The following is a 24,676-nucleotide window of genomic DNA, read 5'->3' as shown; positions in this document are numbered from 1 at the left end:
GGACAGGAAACAAAACTGTGAAGGGGCCAATTCCATCCTTATATGCAAATTGGTTCTGGTTTCCTGTCCTGAGGATTAGGAGGCAGTCTTTCCAAGGGTGGCATTGTGGGCGATAGGAAAATTTAGACATTATTTCAGAAAATGTTCTTACTGATGGCAGATCATTTAAAGTTGTGTTTGCATTTTATATCATTCACAGAAATAGTTTTTATAGAAAATTTTTTATTCAACAGACAACATTTTCCAGCAAAAAAGGCAATATACAGGTAGAGTTGTACACTGCTGCTAACAGGAGAAAAATAAAAGACCAAGAAACAAAGTAAAATTAAATTGAATGACTGTAACCTATTTACCGCACTCAAACTAGTCACGCTTCTGTCCTCAAGTGTGAGGGGAGGGGGAAAAAAAACCCAGGAAAAAATAAACGCAAAGAAAAAAAAAAAAGAAAAAAAAAAAGGGAGGAAAAACTGTAATAGGAAATAAAACTACACACAAGAATATCAACATCAGTGAAAGACCGAGACTCAACCAACAATATGAACCTCCATGTGTTAATTTGTACATGTTCATTAAATATACATTTTAGGTCTGTAGTTTTTGTACAAAGTTATCCTACTAAACACTAGTGAGCATGCCCTCTGTGCTCAAGGCGGTTAATGAAAATGGTGTTTTTCAATCAGCATCAACAGCTATATATACACACACACACGTGGGTATACATAGAATTTTTCCCCCAAGATTGGATGTCTTTCTACATTGTAAAAAGAGAGCAAGGGACTACTGGTTTATTCCCAGCAGGAGATCTTACAGGAGTTGGACAAAGAAACTAGAACACTTCTATTTTTACTAAGTCTAGTTTAACTCTTCCTGACACCTGCCATCATTCGTAGAGCCCCTTTTTTTTTCTCAGGCACACAGTTTATACATTATTAGTTGTGCAACTGTAAAAATCAGTATGTTTTAGGGATGCGATATGTCAAGACTCAGAGTTCCAAAGGGGAATGATTGTTTGAGCATGCCTGGTAAGGGCATCTTTACACCCCAGTTGCTGGCTATGTCAGGGTTTGGTCTCCTTGATCATATCTCAGTATGTAAAGACCAGCAGAAAGTCTGCAGACAGAAGTATTTGGGGTCAAAAGGCAAAGCTCGAAGCGAGGGACAGGATTTAGCCTCGAGGAGTAGGAAGTTAAGCATCTACCCTGACCAGCCCAGTCACCAGACTTGATTTATTGAGCCATGTTCGGGCTGGGACTTGCTGTCTGTAATACGGATGCACCTGTAACATGCCAATGTGAAACCAGCCTAAGATAAATAGTGTAATTAATCAGACAAATGTTGTTCCGGAATCATATATTCCTTGACATTAATGTTCTAGTTATTATGTCCAGTCCCTGTATTTGGTGGACTGCTTAACAAAATAGAAAGACATCTTTTGAAGCTATTGCGCGGTAGGTATTTGACGATTGCCAAAAAAGTGCCAACAATGTACACAATGAAGTAGAGATTGCTATTTATTGAAGTGAGGGTTTCTGAATTTACAAATGCACAAGGATGTAATTTGAAGGGAGGAAACTTGTTGTGAGTGTAAACATAAGAGTTACTTGCTGCAATGATGGTAGAATAGGAACACCAGAGTTGGCGTACAGCCAGCCATCTTATGCCTCATACAATATATTCTAGGAACAAATTGGGCCAAATCTTTAATTTACCCCACGTTCTTCTTTGTCTTGCTTTACAGTTACCATAAAATATTACATTGGCATTCAAGCTTTATAAAAACACCTTCATTTTCCTCAAAAAGGGCAGTCAATAGATACAGAGAAGCCAAACGGAACAGCCTCAACAAAATAAAATTAACATCAGCAGCAAATCTTCTTGCTGTAGACTTCAAATATAGTGCACGTGTACCAAAGTTCTAGCTTTGTTAGAAAGGTGCACACACACACACACATTTATATGTCCCTTGGTTTGGATAAACTTTGTTACGGTGAGTCAGTTATGGATCTTAATTGCTTTCTCAAGGTATGTGTAGCGGCTTCTCTTTGGGGCTTTATTGAAGTGGTCAAGCCCTAGCCAAGGCCTTGGATGGGACATATTGCCTAGAGAAAAAAAAAACAAGACATGGCCATATTTAGAGTCAATCAGTACAATAGACAAACCCAGGACTACTGCAGCTTATCCTCAATCTATAATTCTTCCCTTTAACAGCTATATGGTAATATCGTACACCCCCTGGTCAAATTTATAGTGAAACGCTCTGAAATAACCAACTTTAGTCCAGTAGTCACATTTTTGATATTAAGTGGCTTTTCATCATAAGCAAATGATTGTTTAGAGTTATGCTGCCCATAGACTACGCTCAGTGTTGGAGTCGCAGAACCCATCCAAATCAACACTTTCCCAACAGACTATTAAAGTCAACGGGGTAGGTCAGGTTCTGTTATTGTCTGCATTGCAGGAGAATCACTGCTGTTGAATTGAATCTGAAACAAAAGATCCTAACAGAGCCTCCAACGCAGATGTGAACCTAGTCCTTGTTTTATGCAAATTACAGGCGTAAAAAGGAGCAGGATTCTCAACTCTTAGTCACCGACTTTCTGACTTGAAATAGCTGATAAGTGAAGGATGTATTTGTGCCTAAAAGATTATGTAGCAAAAGGATAAACTTCTTCCTCTAGCAAGGTGTCCACCACATTACACTTAGTCCCTAGAGCAGTGTTTCTCAAGCACGGTCATCAAGTAATCCCGCCAGGCCATGTTTTCTGGATTTCCTCAATCTTTCACAGGTGATCTAACTGGTGATGCCCGATTCATTGACCATAAATTATATCACCTGTGAAAGACTAAGGAAATCCTGAAAACATGGTCTGTTAGGGGTACTTGGGGACAGCACTTGAGAAACAAGATATATACGCGTACACCCGGACTTAAAAAAAAAAAAAAATTTAAAAAATAAAAGCAAAGTCCAAATCTGTCAAATTTTTTTTGTCCCATCACATACCATAATAAAAAGGGATAAAAAGCGAACAAGTCTGAAAGGCATAAGTGGTACAAAAAAAGCTACTGATCATGGCAAAATTAATGAGCCCTTTAGAGATGAGTGATTTGATTCATCACAAACTTCTCGGCTCAGCGGTTGCTGACTTTAGCCTGTATAAATTATTTCAGCTTTCAGGTGCTCCGGTGGGCTGGAGACTCTCTCCTAGGACTGTATCCACCTTTTCCAGCCCACCGGAGCACCTGAAAGCTGAAATAATTTATACAGGCTAAAGTCAGCAACCGCCAAGCCAACAAGTATGTGACGAATCGAATCACTGTAACTTCACTCATCTCTAGAGCCCTCATATTGCCTCGAATAAGGAAAAATAAGAATTGAGCTCAGAACAGGAGAGTTATAAACCTACTCTTTTTTCTAAAAAGGTTTGACTATTTAAAAGCAGTACAATAATAGTAGAGCTCATAATCATTAATTTATTTTGACCAAAAGAAACAAGAACATGTCAGTTCTACTGTAAAGTGCATTGCGTAAATATTTGATACACAGGATTAGAAAAGCTGTAGATCTGATGATTTATTCAGTCAGTCATTTAGTTTACACTGAACTCTGCAGCTTCAAATCCTGCACATAAAATATGTGCAGGATACTGTATGTCTAAATATAACCTTAATCCAATATACTCACCAGGCTGTGGCTCAAAGTCCTTTAAGTTCACTTCATAATCCTCCTCATTTATGTACTGATGCCGACCCATCATAACAATTGCAAACTTGAACTGTAAAACAAAAAAAAAGGAACATTTTTCATGCTGGTCTCCTGTATCTTTTAAAGTTTGTGTCTACATAACACTACATATCAATTTTAAGCCTGGGTCACAGCACATTAGTCTAACAATGATACAAGGGATGGACTAAAATACACACACTTAACAGAAGATTAGAAGTACAGGGTGTGCCATTTATATGGATACACCTTGATATAATGGGAAGGGTTGGTGATATTAACTTCCTGTTTGTGGCACATTAGTATATGTGAGGGAGGAAACTTTTCAAGATGGGTGGCGACCATGGCGGCCATTTTGAATCCAACTTTTGTTTTTTCAATAGAAAGAGGGTCACATCAAACTTATTGGGAATTTCACAAGAAAAACAATGATGTGCTTGGTTTTAACATAACTTTATTCTTTCATTAGTTATGTACAAGTTTCTGACCACTTATAAAATGTGTTCAATGTGCTGCCCATTGTGTTGGATTGTCAATGCAACCCTCTTCTCCCACTCTTCCCACACTGATAGCCACACTGCAGGAGAAATGCTAGCACAGGCTTCCAGTATCCATGGTTTCAGGTGCTCCAGAATTGGCAAAACAAAAATTGGAACAGGACCCTCAGTTTACGCAGAAGATTTTGTTCAGTGATGAGGCAAACTTTTATGTGAATGGTGAAGTTAAACAAAACCACCGCTATTGGTCTGACACTAACCCACATTGGATAGATCCCTCCAAGACTGTTGGAACACAAAAATTGATGGTAAGGTGTGGTAAATGGGGTAGAAAGATAGTGGGGCCATTCTTCATCAATGGAAACCTCAAGGCTACTGGATATGTGAAATTACTACATGATGATGTGTTTCCCTCTTTATGCACTGAAGCTGGCACGTTCCCTGAGTTTTTCCAGCAAGATGGTGCACCACCACATTATGGGTGTCAGGTCCAAGCATTCCTAGATGAACAGTTTCCTGGAAAGTGGATTGGTGGTCATGGGCCAGTTGAATGGCCCCCAAGGTCTCCCGATCTGACCCCCTTAAACTTTTATCTTTGGGGTCATCTGAAGGCAATCGTCTATGCTGTGAAGATACGAGATGTGCAGCACCTGAAACCACGGATACTGGAAGCCTGTGCTAGCATTTCTCCTGCGGTGTTGCTATCAGTGTGTGAAGAGTGGGAAAAGAGGGTTGCATTGACAATCCAACACAATGGGCAGCACATTGAACACATTTTATAAGTGGTCAGAAACTTGTAAATAACTCATGAAAGCATAAAGTTACGTTAAATCCAAGCACATAATTGTTTTTCTTGTGAAATTCCCAATAAGTTTGATGTGTCACATGACCCTCTTCCTATTAAAACAAAAGTTGGATTCAAAATGGCCGACTTCAAAATGGTCGCCATAGTCACCACCCATCTTGAAAAGTTTCCCCCCTCACATATACTAATGTGCCACAAACAGGAAGTTAATATCACCAACCATTCCCATTTTATTAAGGTGTATCCATATAAATGGCCCACCCTGTACTTGTTCCAACCCTCTTAACGACATCAGGCGTAAATGTAGGTCACGGTTCGGTGGGACTTAATGCACCATTTACGTACTGTACATGACCGTGAGAACCGGATAGATGCTCGCATCATGCATGGCAGGTCCTAGCTGCTGTCAGCAGCCAGTGACCCGCCAGTAATAGTGGACATCAGAGATTGCGCTGATATCCCCTCAGATGCCGTGATCAATACAGATCATGGCATCTGTGGCACATAAAATGGATGTTCGGCCTTGATATGTTACCAGCCTTGTCCCCCTGTTCCATTAGATCTTATGCCTCACACCCACATGTAATTCATATATTTGTTTGATATTTGCACCTGTTATATTGACTGGAAATATTAATAAACTTTTAAACAATTTCAAACATATGAATTTTGTTAAAATAGTTTGAGATTTTTTTAAAGTAGTACAATAATAGAAATGCATACAACATGGGTATCATTTTAATCATATTGACCCACAGAATAAAGAAAACATGTAATTACCATAAAGTGTACAGCATGAAAAACAAAATCTTCCAAAATTTGCGAACTTACAGTAAATTCGATTCGTCACGAACTTCTCGGCGGTTGCTGACTTTTCCTGCATAAATTAGTTCAGCTTTCCGGTGCTCCGGTGGGCTGGAAAAGGTGGATACAGTCCTAGGAAAGAGAGTCTCCTAGGACTGTATCCACCTTTTCCAGCCCACGGGAGCACCTGAAAGCTGAACTAATTTATGCAGGAAAAGTCAGCGACCGCCGAGCTGAGAAGTTCGTGACGAATCAAATTTACTGTAAGTTCGCTCATCTCTAATAAGTAGGGTTTCATTTTAATCATATGGACCTAAAGAATAAAGATAAGGTGTCATTTTTACTGAAAAATGCACTGCGTAGAAACGGAAGCCCCCAAAAATTACAAAATGGCGTTTCATCAATTCGGTTGCACAATGATTTTTTTTTTTGTTTTGCCATTGATTTTTGGGTAAAATGACTGATGTCATTACAAAGTAGAATTAGTGGCGCAAAAAATAAGCCATCATATGGATTTTTAGGTGGAAAATTGAAAGGGTTATGATTTTTAAAGGTGATGAGGAAAAAACAAAAATGCCTTAAAGGAGTCCTTAAAGGGGTATTCCAGGAACATTTTTTTTTATCAACTGGCTTCAGAAAGAAACCGATTTGTAAATTACTTCTATACAAAAATCTTAAGCCTTCCAATAATTATCAGCTGCTGAAGTTGAGTTGTTCTTCTCTGACAACAGAGCTCTCTGCTGACATCTCTGCTTGTCTCGGCAACTGCACAGTAGAAGAGGTTTGCTATAGGGATTTGCTTCTACTCTGGACAGTTCCCGAGACAGGTGTCTTCAGAGAGCACTAGAAAAGAGACAAAACTCAACTCCAGCAGCTCATAAGAACTGAAAGGATTAAGATTTTTTTTAAATAGAAGTAATTTACACAATCTGTTTAACTTTCTGGAGCCAGTTGATATATTTTAAAAAGTTTTTTCTGGATAACCCCTTAAGGATGAAGGATGTATATGTACGTCCTCTGCCGGCTGCCGCGACATGAACGGCCGGGACCCGCGGCTAATATAGGACATCACCGATCGTGGTGATGCCCTGTATTAACCCTTCAGACGCGGCGATCACAGTCCAGAAAAAGAGTATTTTTGGTCACTTTTTATACCATTAAAAAATGAATAAAAAGTGATCAAAACAAAAATGGTACCGATAAAAACTTCCGATCACGGCGCAAAAAAGTCCTCATACCGCCCTGTATGTGGAAAAATAAAAAAGTTATAGGGGTCAAAAGAGGACATTTTTAAACCTATAAATTTAACTGCATGTAGTTATGATTTTTTTCCAAAGTACGACAATATCCAACCTACATAAGTAGGGTACCATTTTAACCGTATGGACCTACAGAATAATGATAAGGTGTCATTTTTACAGAAATATGCACTGCGTAGAAACGGAAGCCCCCAAACACTCCCTCGGACAGATAACCGAATAGGAACCCCGGAAAAGGGTGGGAGCTGTGTCCCCCAATGGATCCTTCGAGATAGATTTTACGGTAAGTATAAAAAAAAATCTCCTTTCCTCTATCGGCTCCATTGGGGGACACAGACCTTGGGACGTACCAAAGCCGTCCCTTGGGTGGGCAGAGAAAATAGGTCAGGCAGTCCACCGCCGCCTGCAACACATTACGGCAAAGACTAGCATCAGCCGATGCGAAGGTATGAACCTGGTAGAATCTCGAAAAAGTGTGCAAAGACGACCACGTGGCCGCTTTACAGATCTGAGAGGCCGAGGCCTTGTTTCGAAGAACCCAGGATGCCCCCACAGAACGGGTGGAATGAGCCAAAACACTGAAGGGTGGGATCTTCCCCTTGCAGCGGTAAGCTTCCGAAATAGCAGATCGGATCCACCGAGAAATGGTGGCCTTGGAAGCAGGCTGTCCCTTTCGTAAGGACGAAAAAAAAGAATTGCACTGACGAAAGGAAGAGGTGACAGAAAGATAAGTCCGAACAGCCCGTACCACATCCAGTTTGTGGAGTAAGCGCTCCCTGGGATGAGAAGAAGGAGCGGGACAAAAGGACGGAAGGAAGATTGTCTCGTTGAGATGAAAAGCCGAAATTACCTTAGGTAAGAAGGATGGATCTGGCCGGAAAACAACCTTGTCCTGATTAATTATCAGGAAAGGAGAACGGCAGGAGAGAGCTGCCAGTTCAGATACTCTCCTAATGGAAGTAATGGCTATAAGAAAAGCCACTTTCCAGGATAGGAGGCGAAGGGGAACCTCCCTGAGAGGTTCAAAAGGTGCGTCTTGGAGAGTGCATAGAACTAAGTTTAAATCCCAAGGGGACCAGTAAGGAGGGACAGCATGTGCCACGCCCTGAAGGAAGGTCCGGACATGCGAATTGGAAGCAAGAGGACGCTGAAAGAATAGAAAGGGCCAAAACCTGACCCTTAAGGGAGCCGAGAGCCAGCCATTGTTCCAACCCAGACTGCAAAAATAGAGAGGAGACGGGGAACGGAAGAAGTAACTGCAGAAAAGGTCTGAGTTTCACACCAACGAAAGTAAGACCGCCAGGTACGGTGATACATTTTCGCAGAGGAGGGTTTGCGAGCCCTGAGCATGGTGAGAATTACCTGGGAAGAGAAATCGCAGGCCCTTAGAACCACGTTCTCAACCGCCACGCCGTCAAATGCAGCGACTGTAAATTGGAGGGGCAAAGGGGACCCTGTGACAGTAGGTTTGGACGAAGTGGAAGACGGAACGGAACGTCGTCCAGGAGCCAGACCAAGTCGGCATACCATGCCCTTCGGGGCCAGTCTGGAGCCACTAGAATCGCGGGGACTCCTTCCGCCTTGAGCTTCCTCAGAACCCTGGGAAGGAGGGGGAGGGAACAGATAGGGCAGGACAAAGCCCGACCACGGAATTACTAGGGCATCCACGGCTAGAGCCAGGGGGTCCCTGGACTTCGACACAAACGTCGGAATTTTCCGGTTGTGTCGAGAAGAGATCCACGTCTGGGGTCCCCCAGAGGTCGCAGATCTGTGCAAACACCTCCGGAAGAAGAGACCACTCTCCGGGGTAGGCTGAGGACCGACAGAGGAAATCCGCTTCCCAGTTGAGCACTCCCGGAATGTGAATCGCCAAAATGGCCGTAACTTCGTGTTCCGCCCAGAGGAGGATCTTTGTCACCTCGGACATGGCTCCTGAGCTGCGAGTGCCGCCCTGCCGATTGATGTACGCCACAGCCGTGGCGTTGTCCGACTGGACACGGTGGCCCTGAAGCATGGACTCCCAGTGCTTCAGACAAAGATATATCGCCCTCAGTTCCAGGATGTTTATGGAAAGAAGGTCTTCTTGGGGAGTCTGTAAGATACAGCTTCAGCCTGTCTCCTTATCCCCTTGTTATCTTTTAAAAGCAGTGGAGCAGCATCAGGCTGCATCACACAGGATACACTACACAGACTTCTCAGTCACAGATGGGCAGCATTATAACTGTATGCACTTCCCTACTAGTGAATGTCACTGCTTTCCTGGTTCAGGAGAAAATAGCAGCATTCTATAAATTGAGGGACAAACAGCTGGACAGGGAGGGTCGGAGAGCCGCCAGGAAGGATCCTATTATAATGGTAATTATGTAATTCTGTGGTTCAAAAGTTTCCCACTTTTTTTTGGTCCAAGAACCCCTTGGAAGCCAGTTTTCAAAAATTGTACCCCTGATTTGCAACCGCTATTGCAGTTGACAAAGTCAGCTGACAGGACAGGGCAGTTTCTTAAAGCATGTTATTTTCAGGAATGCTTTCCCTGATCGAAAACAACCTTCATTAACTCCTAAATGGGCACGATCACTTAAACTTTTGACATGTCATAGATACATCTCAAAGGTTTTATCTAATAGATATATATATATATATATTTTTTTTTTTTTTTAAGTAACATGTACACTTTAAGAATGCAACTATTTTGGGCCTTGAGAACACTTTTTGTCGCTGAGCTGCAAGAGCCATAATTTAAAACCAGCAGGTTGTTTTCATTTTATGGTTTTTGACAATTACAGGCATTATAAATTATATTACAGAGCTACTTCAGTGTTTAAAAAATAAAAAACATAACAGAAAATAAATGTATGTTGATGGAGCTGCATAAAAATTTGAAATAAAAAAAACTATACTTAACTACTAGAGATGAGTGAACTTACAGTAAATTCGATTCGTCACAAACTTCTCGGCTCGGCAGTTGATGACTTTTCCTGCATAAATTAGTTCAGCTTTCAGGTGCTCCCGTGGGCTGGAAAAGGTGGATACAGTCCTAGGAGACTCTTTCCTAGGACTGTATCCACCTTTTCCAGCCCACCGGAGCACCGGAAAGCTGAACTAATTTATGCAGGAAAAGTCAGCAACCGCCGAGCCGAGAAGTTCGTGACAGATCGAATTTACTGTAAGTTCGCTCATCTCTATTAACTACCCCTGGTCCCCCAATCTTCTTTCTGCTTCTGAGACTAGCACTCTGAGCAGGGCCTGCCTGAGAAGTGTCCCATCTTGGCCAGTGATTGGCTGAGCGGGCAGGTTCGGCACCAAAAACTCATTTAGGAAGCAGGAAGACAGGAGATCAGGGGACCAGAAGGAGCTGAAAATGAGCTGCAGGGAGACCATGGGCTTTTTCCCACCTATTTTCATGCAGCCTCAAAATTTAAAAATGCCAGAATATCCTTTTACTGTATGGTGAATTCACACGTACAGTATTCTGCACAGATTTGATGCGCAGGATTTTATGTTGCAGATTCCAATGTAAACTAAATGACTGAATACAGCTTCAAATCCTGCACATCAAAACTGTGCAGAATACTGTATGTGTGAATAGACCCTTAATTAGGTATCCTGCTGCCAAGAGCGTGATTAGTTTTTCAATTTTTTTCAGTGACCACCTCTAGAATTCAGTGTTAGAGCACATATTAGTCTAATAATGATGTTAAGGATGGAATAAAACACACACTAAACAAAAGGTTAGAAGTACTTATATATGGACAGGTGCATACAGCATTTCCCTAGGATTCATCATCCTGACCTACCTTTTCAAACTCTTTTTCTTGTATTTCCAGCATGGCCTGAATCCTCTTCATCACCTCTTTGAACGGCTCACCCTGATGGAAAAAGTAAATCACATTTATAAAACAATGCTAGTGTCATTACAAAAGGCAAAGTACTTGCTCAAACGTAAATGCTACAGAGCAGTACACAAATACTTGCCCCTAAGTGCTACTAAACTAAGTATTACATTAAAAATACACTGCTACGTACCTGTTGTATCCTAAGCAAAAATGGAATTCCAAATGTGCCAAACACCTCCTTGTGAAAATGTGCCACGGTAATAAGCATTTCATTTTCTTTATCTATGTCCACCTGGTCCAAAGGTATTTCCTATGGGTTAATAGAACAAAATATTGGCTTGTGTATTTACCTTCAATATTTTACAGTGTTAAGCAATTGTAAGTATGGGTATAGTCACACATTTTAAATCCAAAGAAAGTATTGTGACCGCCTCATATCCCTGAATAGGGATTGAGATAATCCCATGCGCATACTAGGGAAACAAAATCTGCTGTGCTTGAACCTAGTGCTGGGCGGTATGACCTAAAACTTGTATCACAGTATTTTTTCAGGTTATGGCGGTATCACGGTATTACCATGGTACCATGTGGGAAACAGTGTAGAAGTGCAGCGGCTGACCGTTAACCCCTTCCCCGCCATGGGGACCGCGTGCACGGCCCCTATAGCGGGGAAGGGGTTAACTGTCAGGCGCAGCGCTATCGTGATTCCCCCCATGGGCGCACTGTTAGCCATTTACATACATTGTCCGCCGCTGCAGTTTATAATCCCCGTCCCCAGCCGCTGAAGAGCCTTCTCCCCCCTGTGACAGGCAGGCACAGGACATCTTATCTTCATCCCCGCTCTGTTCTCTGATCCCCGAGCAGGGATGGGAATGTAAGAATCAGCAGAGCCTTCTTCTCCTGCAAGCGCTGAATGTACAGGCGCGGCAGAGCTTCTGATCCCCGTCCCTGCTCGGGGATCAGAGAACAGAGCGGGGATGAAGATAAGATGTCCTGTGCCTGCCTGTCACATTTAGTGGTTGCAGGAGGAAGGAGGTCCTGCAGAGCCAGCACCTGGGGACTGGTATGATAAACAAATAGCCTGTGGGAAGGGGGGGCTGAGCAGACTCGGGGCTGAGGGAAACATCAGAGCCAGGGGATGAAGTTTCTGCACTTTCCCCTGGCTCTGATCACTGAGAACAGTGCAGCAGCAGCTGCAGGGGGAGCGGGAATGTGCACCGCACGTGAGCTCAGCAGCTCCCGCGGCTCCGTCACAAGTAATTCATTCGGGGTGGGGGGAGGGGCCCGACCGGTATGCAGGTATGGGCAAAAATTGATATCGTGAGACGGAAAAAAAACGGTATCCGGTATGAACCGGTATACCGCCCAGCCCTACTTGAACCTACATCAATTTATCACTGCCCAGAATTTTTACTAATAAGAGTAACAAAAATTACCTCTATTCGAAATGTTCGACTAGTAGCAGGTGATAAGCACTCTAGTAGTTCCTCCTCCTGATGTACCCCAATTATCTTGTAGCTTACAATTTCTAGCAGCCTTTAAGAAAAAAAAAATTAAAAAAACAAATTAGTAATGCATGAAGATGGTATAGCTCCAATAAATAGAAAATACAAGCTTTATACATCACAGTTGTTTATTGGTCCCTCCAATAGGGAATGTGCTATCAACAAAGGATAGACCTAGCGGGCTGGACTGAAGATCAGGCGATATTTTGTGCAGCCCTGGCTGTCTGATAACAGAGCCTTGTACTAGGCTTGGTAAACGAATGTTTATTTAGGAAACCGGCAGGGCTTTAGGCCAGTCAGCTTATCATCCTGCATCTCCTATGAGGCTGGCTCTGAAGACACAACCTATTATAAATGCACTGCCATTTACCTCAATTTACCAGATCCTTTCTCAGAAAGTTCAACAGCTCTTTTACATTCTTCTAGAAGATCTCGCACACAACCATGCTTGTCTGGGTATAGTGTTATTTCCTGTACATAGGTTGAAAATAGTTACAATTATTTTAAATAAGATTATATTCAACAAGTAAAAGCAGAGGATCATGTCACCCTAACTAAATTTGATTTTTATTGGTTTATTTTACTGCAATAAAAAGTAACTTTAGGCTCTGTCTATAGAAAACTGATAACATTTTCACATACACATTAACCCCTTAACGACGCAGGGCGTATATTTATATCCTGCGCCGGCTCTCACGATACTTTGCATCATATCAGGTGGGTCCTGGTGGCCATCAACAGCTGGGACACTCTGATAATACGCGACATCTCCGATCGTGGTCATGCCCGGTATTAACCCTTCAGACGCGGCGATCAAAGTTGATCACCGCGTCTGAAGTGAAAGTGAAACCTTCCTGGCAGCTCAGTCAGGCTGATCGGGACCACCACAGTGAAACCGCGGAGTCCCGATCAGTTGTACGGACATGAGGAGGATCCCTACCTACCTAATGGCTGCTTTGTGCCTGAAATCCAGGCAGGAGCAGTCGAGCTGCGAAAACAATCAATGCCATGCTACTGCATGGCAGTGATCAGTGTAGGAAATTAATGTGTGCAATGTTATAGTCCCCTATGGGGGCTATAACAAAAAAATAAAATAAAAAATAAATGTGATTTATACCCTTCCCTAATAAAATATGTAGGAAAGAAAAAAAAGAGACAGATGCGGCGCTAATAGTGCCGGTTATCCGTGGATAACGGATGGTAGACAGATATGAGCCTGCTCACCTTTGTTGGTTGCGCAAAATTCAGGCGCAACGCTGATAGAAAGCCTTGAGCAGGTATCTTTTCTGTAGGTGTGCCGGGAGCAGCTGGCCGTCGGTCCAGTCAGAGACTGTTGGTAGCAATATAGTAGCGTGTTCGGGAGGAAGGAATCCCGGCAGGGGTCTCCTACTCTTCCTGCTGGTAACCGTTTCGACGCTGAAGCACTACACCGGCGGAGTGGAAATTAGCAGTCGGAGCTTTTTTTGAAGTTAATGATCACTTTTTATTAAGTCATAAAAAGGATCAAGTATGGACAACGCGTTTCGGAGGACCTGGCGAAGGAGGGAGCCCCTCCAAAATGCGTTGTCCATACCTGATCCTTTTTATGACTTAATAAAAAGTGATCATTAACTTCCAAAAAAGCTCTGACTGCTAATTTCCACTTCGCCGGTATAGCGCTGCAGCGCCGAAACTTTTACCAGCGGGAAGAATAGGAGACCCCTGCCGGGATTCCTACCTCCCGAACACGCCACTATATTGCTTCCCTAATAAAAGTCTGAATCACTTCCCATGTAAATAAAAATAAACAAACGTGGTATAGACGTGTGCATAAATGTCCGAACTACAAAAATATATGGACAGCTCACAACAAAAATTGTACAAGGTTAACTGGGTGCACCTATACCCTCAGGTAAAATGACAATGGAATGTAAAATAATAGAGTTCCCAATCCTCAAATACCTCAGCCAAAAAGGTTGTACAATGGATGTTTGGAAAGATGCATACATTTTATTATAAATATCTTTTACACACAAAATTTCTCACAGGTCCCGTGTCATATAACAAAATAAATATATACCTGCTAATAAATGGACAATTGATAAAAAGGTAACCCTGTAATGGTGCATTCACACCACGTTTTTGCAATACAGTTCCCGTATCAGGTTTTTGATGAAAAACAGATTCCTCAAAACCTGACTAAACTGTATCAAAACGTGCGTACAAATTTTAACCCATATACGGTGGAAAACCATATACGGTTTGAAAAATTGTGTCCGATTGCATCCGTTTTAAGAAAAAAACTTATACGTTTAACTTTTCACTCCATTTAGAATAAAGTTTCACTTGTTTGATTGAAATTCCAAGAAAAAAAAAAATTATCAAAGTCAATAACCGTATGGTGAAAACCTGATGGAACCGTACGCACATACAGTTCTGTACGGTTCCCATTGACTCCCATGTTAAAAAAATGTATACGGTTTAATACAGTCTTCCACCCGGACCAAAAAACAGACTACGGTTTTGGGTACGGGTAAAAAAAATGGACAAAACCGTATGGGATGCAAAACGGACTAAACTGGATGATGCGTTTGACATAAGGTTTACAATGTTGAGTCAATGTATTCAGTTTTCTATACAGTTCCATACGGTTTTTAACTTGAAACCGTATAAGGGAAATGTATAGCAAAAACGTGGTGTGCATGCACCCTAAGATACAAGAAAAATGTCCAGTGTGTATGGAAGGACACTTCTGAATAAATATATGTAACTGCAATAGTGACTGACCCCAATTCACATTCAATAGCAGTTCATATTCAATAATGCGGTATCTGAATAACTGATGGTACTATGTACCGCTCACCGCTCCTTGAATAATCGCCGTCCACCACTCTGTAAAGGCTCTGGGGATGTATGTAAAAATTGCCAGTGTACAGTAAATCATTTTGAGACTCTGCCGGAACAGTATACAGCCAAGGTTCTCCAGACCGGCCGCGTGTGGATGGTAAGCTGTTTCTGCTGCGGACATGGTGGTATACAAAGTAGTACCTGGCAGGGCACACAGATGGAAGCACACACAATTGTATGCGGTGATATATGTAATAGTACCTGGCAGGGTACACAGATAGAGGTAGTTGGAACAGTGTGACGGCGGGAGCGGCAGAATTTTCAATCTAATAGTAGTCAGATAAAGTTACTGAATAAAAAGTCCTTCCTTAGCACCTTGTTCACACAGGGTATGTAGGATAAACATGTTTCGGGGCATGGACAAGTGTGTACTGCCCCTTCCTCAGTGGCTTTAGAAGCCACTAAAGCCACTGAGGAAGGGGCTAGTACACACTTGTCCGTGCTCTGAAACGTGTTTATCCTACCTACCCTGTCTGAATAAGGTGCTAAGGAAGGACTTATTTAGTAACTTTACCTGGATTACTATCTCACCACTATTAGATTGAAAATTCTGCCGCCACACTGTTCCAACTACCTCCATCTGTGTACCCTACCACGTACTACTTTGCATACCACCGTGTGTCTCCAGCGCCTCAAAATCACCGGAAATCTGCAGCTGCCGGCCGCAGCAGAAACAGCTTACCATCTACACGCGCCCGGTATGGGGCGCCTTGGCTGTATACTGTTCTGGCAGAGTCGCAATATTATTTACTGTACACCGGCAATTTTTACATACATCAGCAGAGCCTTTACAGAGTGGTGGACGGCGATTATTCAAGGAGCGGTGAGTGGTACATAGTACCATCAGTTATTCAGATACCACATTATTAAATACGAACTGCTATTGAATGTGAATCGCGGTCATTCACTATTGCAGTTATATATATATATATATATATATATATATATTCAGAAGTGTCCTTCCATACACATTGCCATTTTTCTTGTATCTTACAGATTTCCCTTTTTATCAATTGTCCATTTATTATCAAGTATATATTTTTGTTATTTTATGTTATATCAGGCTGGGTTCCCACTAAGTTTTGTCCCATACGGGACAGCATAAGGCAGGGGAGCTGAAAACTTGTGCTCCCGTATGTAATTCATTTCAATGAGCTGACCGGAGTGAAATGCTGACTCTGGTCGGCTCATTTTTGCCCAGTATGCGGTTTTTCCACTGCACCTAAAATCGTGGTCGACTACGATTTTAGGTGCGGCGGAAAACCGCATACGGGGCAAAAATGAGCCGACCGGAGTCAGCGTTTCACTCCGGTCAGCTCATTGAAATGAATTAGGTATTCATAAGTTTGCAGCTCCCCCTGCCGTATGCTGTCCCGTATGGGACAAAAGGTAGTGTGAACCCAGCCTCACACGGGCCCTATGAGAAATTTTATGTGTAAAAGTTATTTATAATAAAATGTATGCATCTTTCCAAACATCCATTGTACAACCTTTTTGGCTGAGGTATTTGAGGACTAGGAACTCATTTTATATAAAAATATATTGTTCATTAAACCGTGCGATCAATAGCGTACACGTAAAAAAAATTTAAAAAAATTAATCCAAAATAACGTATTTTTGGTCCCTTTTTATACCATAAAAAAAGGCTGATCAAAACAAAAATGGTACTGATATAAACCTCAGATCACAGTGCAAAAAATTTGCCCTCATACATCCCCATATGCGGAAAAATGTAAGTTATAGAGGTCAGAAGAGGACATTTTTAAAAGTATTAATTTTCGTTCATGTAGTTCATGATTTTTTCCAGAAGACAAAATGAAACCTACATAAGTAGAGTATCATTTTAATCGTATGGACCTATAGAATAAAGAGAATCAGTCATTTTTACCGAAAAATGTACTGTGTAGAAACGGAAGCCACCAAAACTGACAAAATGACGTTTTTTTTTTTTTTTTTTTTCAATGATTTTTTTTTAGTGTTTAGTCGTAGATTTTTGGGTAAAATGACTGATGCCATTACAAAGTAGAACTGGTGGCGCAAAAATAAGCCCTCATATGGATTTTTAGGTGGAAAATTGAAAAGGTTATGATTTTTAAAAGGTAAGGGGGAAAAAAAGAAAATGCAAAAATTGAAAAACGCCGAGTCCTTAAGGGGTTGAGGACACATGGTACTCCTTACTAGACTATACACTGATTTGGTTGTGATGAATAGACAATTAAAAATTGTGCATCATATACATAGTACTACCCAACTGTACACCGATTCACACTGTAATGCAGAGGTCAATAACTGAAGTCACAATTTAGATTATTAGCAAACACCATCAAGTACAGAGTGCTAGTGACAGAGCCACCTCCAGTGTATCTTATATTTTAAAGCATAAAAATATACAATGCACTAGGGAAGGCACTGTGTTTGCAGCAGACACAGCAGGGACCAGAACATGAGCAGCTCTGTCGTTCCCAATTCAAACTCTAGTGGCAGCAGAGCCCCCATGCTGGTTCTTACTGCTGCCACACAACCAATAAAAATAAATAATAATGATCTTTAAAATAAAGTTATACTACAAACTTAAATTATTTTCATAAATTGCTTTAATACATTTAATTTTGACAGTAGAGAAATTGAGCTAATATAATGCATACCTCTTCTCTAAATTGGCAATTAAGCCATATACATTTGAAACTCCTTCTGTTTTCAAAGTCTGTAATTTTCATTTTAAGCTGAAAAGGAAATAGGACAGAAGTCACAAGAGTATCCAGTGTTATGGAGCAGTATAACTTGTCTTTTATATGAGAGCATACCTGCTGATAATAGAGTTTCTTTGGTTGTCTAGGCTTGAAGAATTGCAGAAGGTCCCGTAAAGTTCCTTCGTAATTATGCCTAAGAGGGTTTCCCGGACCATCCCTGTAACTAAACATATTATAAAGTAGTAACAGACCATGATGATGCTAAGTAAATGTTTAACACAACATATACATCAATAGTTTGCAGAGCTGTAAAAAGATCAGCTATTGTGTTAAACTAATAAAATTTTCTGACCTAGTGGCACATAAACAAGTTTCGCCAATTTACTATTCACCAGCCTATATACCCATCATTCATCAGGTTATGAATGTAGTTCTTATCAGTCATTTTGCTGTATGTAATGCAGCTTAGATTGCTTACACTGTGAATAAATTCCAGCTCGGCATATTATATATAGCACTCACCCTTGGGATTTGAAAAACTGTAGAAGCATTGGGTCAGTGTTGAGCCTTTGTGCAACAGTCTTTGCGACCTGAAAAACAATGAGTTATAATAATGAATAAGGAGATTTTTTTGTACTCACCGTAAAATCTCTCTCGTAGCTTTCATTGGGGGACACCTATAATGATAAGTATATGCTCTTGCCACTAGGAAAAAAAAGTCGCTCCTCCCTGGCAGGATATACCAGTCCACTTTCAAGTAAGGTAATCAGTTTGGTCACCAAGCAGTAGGAGAAGCCAACAAAAATATATCCGAAGGACCCTAGAAAGGAATCCCGAATAAAAACCCAATAACCGGAATAATCGGTCACTCTTCATTGTGATTGGGGGGGGGGGGGGGGGGGAACGGACGGCGACACCTATACTGATGGGAGGTACCAAAGCAGTCCCCTAGGGAGGGATAAAACCAACAACAGCCATAGGGGAATGAGTCCAGAGACTATTCTTATATTTATAAATTTTATCCTGTTATGAATTCACCATAATGTCTTCTGATTACTGCAGGCAAGCTCCAAGTATCTTTCTCTGTGTAACATGACACAGCATAAAACCAGAGAGGAAAGGGTTACAGAGTAGAGTGTACTGATTGGCTGACTGCCCAGGCTTGCTCCTGTGAGGGAGACAGACTGACACGCCCCCTCCAGCCTGCACAATGAAAAAGTAACTCACCAGCAGATATATCTCTGGATATATATATCTCTGGATATATAGCTCCGAGACACAAAAATTATATGCACATGATCAGGATTGGGTCCTGAGTAACATCACTTTTTTCTTTTTTTTTGCACTATGACAGGTACGCTTTAAGGCCTGCGGACGAGATTTCAGGCAGAGACAACCAAGGCCCACAAACTGAGCTCCCGGTAGAACCCCCGTCCATGGAGAAGGACTAGTAAGCCAAGAAAGAGACCGTCCTATGTAGAGACTCCAAAGCTACGGTCCAGAAAGAGACAAGAAAAAGGCCGACTAGAAAGCCAGATGTTATCCTCTAACCCTTGACAAAGGTGATTTATCACCGAAACGTCGGGTGGGCTGGTAGTTAAGTTTTAAACAGTGGAGGGATAAACAAGAGCAAAGAGCATATAGAGTACTCTGTGCTAAAGTAATAGAAGATTGGCATGGAGAAGTTACATACTAAAAGCTCTATACATATAGAGAGGAGCAATTCTTAGCTCCTTAAATACAATACCTTCCACTGATAATTTTAACATTTGTGCAAAGGGGTAACATTTTAACAAGATAAGAATAAAGATTTGTTTTTAAGGGGGGGGGGGGGGGGGTCTAGTGAAGGGTTAATTCCCCCGCGAGGGGGTAACCCCTCAAAGGTTGTTGAATTTATGATTTACCCTGTAACCTCCAGGGACATTTTTTGTGGATATAGAAAGCCAGATGGGCCGGAACCATCCCTGGAGGAGGTAGGAATAAACCTCAAGGAACACAGAACAAGACAGAGGGCTAGCCTGGCTGGAAACAAAAATGGCAGAAAAAAACACCAGCCTGAGCAGAAGACGAGTACGGAAGGTGGAGACTAGAAAAACACTGGAAAAAAGAAAGCAGGATGGAGACTGGCTGCAGAGAGGCCTGGTGCAGAAAATTGAATACCAGAAAAGCTGCCCGCCACGAGGACCTGGGAGGCGAATAAGCATGAGTAGAGTAATCCGGATGACCGGAACGCCCATCACCCCCGGGAGTACATTGACACATGAAGGAGGAGACCGAACAAATAGGGCACAAAAGGGAGCATAATGCTCTGAAAAGGGGCATCCTGGAACACCGGAGCGTCCGATATGGGAACTGGAGGTACCCGGGTCACCTGGAAGATGGACACCAGTAAAGTAAACCCAACGTCCACGAAACGCTTCGGGTGACAAACCTCTATGTCTAGACAAGAAGTGCAGTACAGGAAGACCGCCCCACAAATGGGACCGCAGAGAAGTCGGGGCAGGAGAGCTAACCTGCCCGAGACCACAACCATCACTAAGGCGCAAAGAACCTAAGGGCCGACCTAGAAAAGACACGCCACAACATACTAGGATAGTTTCCAAGACAAGGAGATTAACCAGACATGAACCCCGAAGCAACAACCTGTCAGGATGGGAACGGAGGAGGGGGGGGGGGGGGTAAACAAAAGGGAAGGTTACTCCAGAAGACACTAGTGAGAGTGCAGCGCAACTGACACCGGCAAAGGACGAACAAACCCCTCCATGGAGATTGCACCGAGGAAGGAGAAGAGCAATGGCAGGACCCAAACAACAGACTGTACTAGAGCGGCTGTGGCCGAGCCAGACTAGAGCGCATAAACTCCTCCAACAGAGGAGAGTACCAAGTCTGTATGAGCAACAGTAGATAACCAAGAAACAGGAAGAGAGCCAGGCTGCAAAAGTGCGCAGCTCAGCTGATTGCTCTCAGCATAAAACAAGGGCCCAGCCAGGTACCCCACCGATATAGAGGAGGGGAAAACAAGGGGTGGTCGCTATGAAACCCAGGCCCAGACTATGCCAAGCTCCACGATCCCCGTACCCCTTGTGGAAGGGGGATGATCAAAATGCGCCAGGCACTATAGGAGAAGTGAAATGCTGCCCGAAGGACTGGGTGGACATAGGCCCCAGGAACCCTGCAACAACATATTAAGGAATAGAGGAGCTAATTTAGACAACATGGACTAATCCTGAACCAGAAGGGCGTAATTTCCTAAGGCAAAAGACAGCGTCTGAACCACCCTGCACGGGAACCCAAGACAGATATCTGGAGGCATGGGGGGTTGAAACGACTGAGTTGCCCCATCATGCCCCATGCAAGAGCAGAGGAGTTAGACCGCCTAAACCTGTGGAAACAAGATCACAGGAAGGCTTGAGGCACACCCCACAGAGGGGAGAGGAGAAAAAAAAAAAGGGGGGGGGGGGGGGGGGGGGCTGGGGGGAGAAGGTGGCCTAGCATATGTAGGGACACAGAGGTCGTTACCAGACGATAGTAGAGGGGTATCAAGACTGCAGACGCGAAAGAAACCGCAGACATTCAAAAGATCGGAAGCATGGTGTCACAACCATGCCCTTAGCAGACCAACATTGCCCCCTTAGAAAGGGGAACAGAGTGCTGCTCTTTCTGTGAAAGTCCATGGAACCTGCAATAAACGCCCACACCCCAGCTCTAAATGGTGCCACAAATGAGGACTGCACAAGACACAAGGGATGAAGGATGTTTGTGGAGCAGGAAACATGCAGACACAGTCTGACCGGCAAGTATAAAAGATCCAATGTGGAAAATTAGTCACCGGACTGTAACCGTGGGAGCAGAAATAATGGAGAAGGTGACCTGGTGGGAAAGGAAACCATGCAGATGCTATCTGGCATAGGGCCCATGGCCACACCGGGTGCTGTAGACAGAATCACACACAAAGTGGGTTACCAGCCTTCAGACTAGAGAGCGGCAGGGCCTCCCTTACTAGAAAATAAAAAAAAATAAAAAGAGTAGGTCTGAGGAACTCCCAGACCTGTGTCTTGCCTCCTACTGACACTAGCTAAAACTGATTACCTCACTTCCAGTGGGCGGGTATATACTGTCAGGGAGGAGACTACTTTTTTTCCCCTAGTGTCAGCGCCTCCTAGTGGCAAGAGCACATACCAATCAGTATAGGTGTCCCCCAAATGAAGCAACAGAAATTTCATTTTTCTAAATATGCAAAACAGTTTAGTGTTTCTAGATTTAGGGGAGTCTTTAGTTAGGTCAATGGCAGTCTTATTTTATGGAATAAACTGAAATGTTACAAAAGGTAAAAAATGACTTACAATAAAAATTGATATCCTAACATTCTAATCATTCAAAATTACGAGGGTCCATCTCTACATTACTGCATGGCACATTCCGATCAGCAAACTTACATGTTAATTGGATGGTACAGGGATTTAGCTACTCAAATGAATATTCTGCCGACATCAAGGTGACCATACACAAGACAGCCAAGCCAAGGATTTCCAGCTGCTGAATATTAATAATTATTGTGGGCAGCCATTAAAAGGCTACTCCAGCATTTAACAACTTCTCCCTATCTAGAGGATAGGGGATACATGTCTCCAGAATAGGACCCAGAATCTCCCTGCTGCATGGAGGGCTAGGTCGGCAAGTCCTCCATGCATTCACTATGGGAGCGTTAGAAATACACAAGAACAGCACTCATGGAGATCGTGAAAGATCCCAGAGGTTGGACTCCATAGAGAACGGACATTTATACATCCTGTAGATAGGTGATACGTTGTATAATACCGGAGTACCCATTTAAGATCAATGTCATCTACATCGTACAAAGACCGCTCAAGTCTACTAGAAGCCACTGTCCATTCTGGCTTCTAAAGGGCTGCTGGAGTGGGGAACCCTCCTCTATGCCCTAAAAAGCACAAACAGGGGAAGTCTCCATAAAACAGCCCCTTTAAGTATTGCCAATAGTCAGTCTGACTTTTTTATTCGTATAAATGGCATGACATCATATGGCTGGGCAGGAGTTCCAAGAGCCACACAGCTTAGGAGCATCTACTGGGTTGTTTAACATTGTGCTGGTTTGCCATTGTTCATAGGGTCTGCCCTGCTAAACAACCCCCCTTAAAATGGATGCTATTGTGTTTTACATTGAGGACATTGTTTTTAACAAAAATGTGCCTAAACATGCCAAACAATTTTTACATACATGAGAGTAATTCATTCTGTTAGACAGCGTAACAACGAATCCTGGATCATTAGGAATTGTCTTGTCACAGAAGATTACATCAACACGGTGATAAAGGTCTCTAAAGTATTCCTTAGCAGTGGCCAATTCACTGTTCTCGTTCTCTGGGTCATCTCTAGACATGAAAACAAGAGCAAATTAGATACTATTGCAAGAAACAAATTGCCGTTTAAATGAAAATTTGAAGGGACTGTCCTGCCTGATCCAACAGCATACCGTAAATACACACACACACACACATATATATATTATATTATAATATTATATATATATATATATATATACACATACACACACACACACACACACACACACACACACACGCACACTTTAACCTTGGGCACTGCAAGGTATTTTGGACTACATCTCCCATGATACTCTTACATCCAAAATGCTGCCAAAGCATCTTGGAAGATGTAGTCCAAAACATCTGCAGTGAAGGTTGGCCTATTCCTGGTCTAGATTTTGCTGTAACACATTAAAGGGGTGGTGCGCTGCCCTGCAGTTCGGAGCTCCGCTCACAGCGTCCGGAAGTTCATTACTCCGAACGCTGTGTGCGGGCTTCCATGTTTGCAGCCGCCAGGCGTGACATCACGCCCGGCCCCTTCGTGACGACTCGCCCACCCCCTCTACCAAAGTCTATGGGAAGGGGGCGTGACAGCGGTCGCGCCCCCTTCCAATAGATTTTCGTTGAAGGGGCGGGTGAGACGTCACGAGGGGGTGGGCGAGACGTCACGCCCGGCGGCTGCGAACACAGAAGCCTGCACACAGCGTTCGGAGTAATGAAATTCCGGACGCTGTGAGCGGAGCTCCGAACTGCAGGGCAGCGCACAACCCCTTTAAGCGTCTCCTAGTGTTCTTTTGATTACCTTTTCATAATATCTTAAACATGCTCCTTGTTCTGTTTTGCCACCCAGATGCTTGTTTGTGGACGGCAGAGTGATTCCTGCTATTGTGCAGGCCAATCTTATAAGAATTAGTTAACTAGAAAGAAGCAGCTTTTTTCCCAGCAGCACTGTAATTTAATGCTCTGAGAACTTAAAAGAACAGCAGGGGCAGAATAAGTAGTACCAATAAAAATTTTGAGTTTCACCAATTCGATTAATTATTCTAATAAAAAAAAAAATAATAATAAATGCTCCAGTGTCTACAGTGCCTTTAGAAAGTCTTCAGATTCCCTTCACTTATCAAATCTTGTGGTTGCAAGCTTGTGCAAAAATATAGTTGAAGGAGTTATCCGGCAAGAAGGGGGCGTTTCCTAAATATGCCAATTATGTGTGATATAATAAAAATAAAAAAAATAAAAAAAGCTTTAGTTATCTCCAGTGGTGCCTCTGGTGTTCTGCTGTGGTCCACTGATGCGATCAGGGGACCAGAGGACGACATTGGATGTGTTATGTC

The 24,676-nt window shown here is 42.6% G+C and overlaps 1 protein-coding gene across 4 annotated transcripts in view; it reads right to left on the bottom strand.

Moving 5' to 3' along the window:
* Window positions 1-723: 723 nt before the first annotated feature.
* Window positions 724-24,676, bottom strand: part of USP7 (ubiquitin specific peptidase 7) — a 144,034-nt gene continuing 120,081 nt past the window's right edge. For all 4 annotated transcript variants that reach the window (XM_056536908.1, XM_056536909.1, XM_056536910.1 and 1 more), the window contains exons 22-31: window positions 23,237-23,390; window positions 18,523-18,590; window positions 18,115-18,223; window positions 17,956-18,033; window positions 12,795-12,895; window positions 12,356-12,455; window positions 11,110-11,229; window positions 10,881-10,952; window positions 3,683-3,773; window positions 724-2,099 (exon numbers count right to left, since the gene is read on the bottom strand). In XM_056536908.1, coding sequence (XP_056392883.1) covers window positions 1,993-2,099; window positions 3,683-3,773; window positions 10,881-10,952; window positions 11,110-11,229; window positions 12,356-12,455; window positions 12,795-12,895; window positions 17,956-18,033; window positions 18,115-18,223; window positions 18,523-18,590; window positions 23,237-23,390 — 1,000 coding nt within the window. In that variant the 3' untranslated portion in view covers window positions 724-1,992. The remainder of the gene's footprint in view (window positions 2,100-3,682; window positions 3,774-10,880; window positions 10,953-11,109; window positions 11,230-12,355; window positions 12,456-12,794; window positions 12,896-17,955; window positions 18,034-18,114; window positions 18,224-18,522; window positions 18,591-23,236; window positions 23,391-24,676) is intronic.

The sequence above is a fragment of the Hyla sarda genome, chromosome 8 (genome assembly GCF_029499605.1).
Source record: "Hyla sarda isolate aHylSar1 chromosome 8, aHylSar1.hap1, whole genome shotgun sequence".
NCBI lineage: Eukaryota > Metazoa > Chordata > Amphibia > Anura > Hylidae > Hyla > Hyla sarda.
Note: the sequence above shows the minus strand (reverse complement) of the source record. Positions and strands in the feature narration are given on the sequence as shown.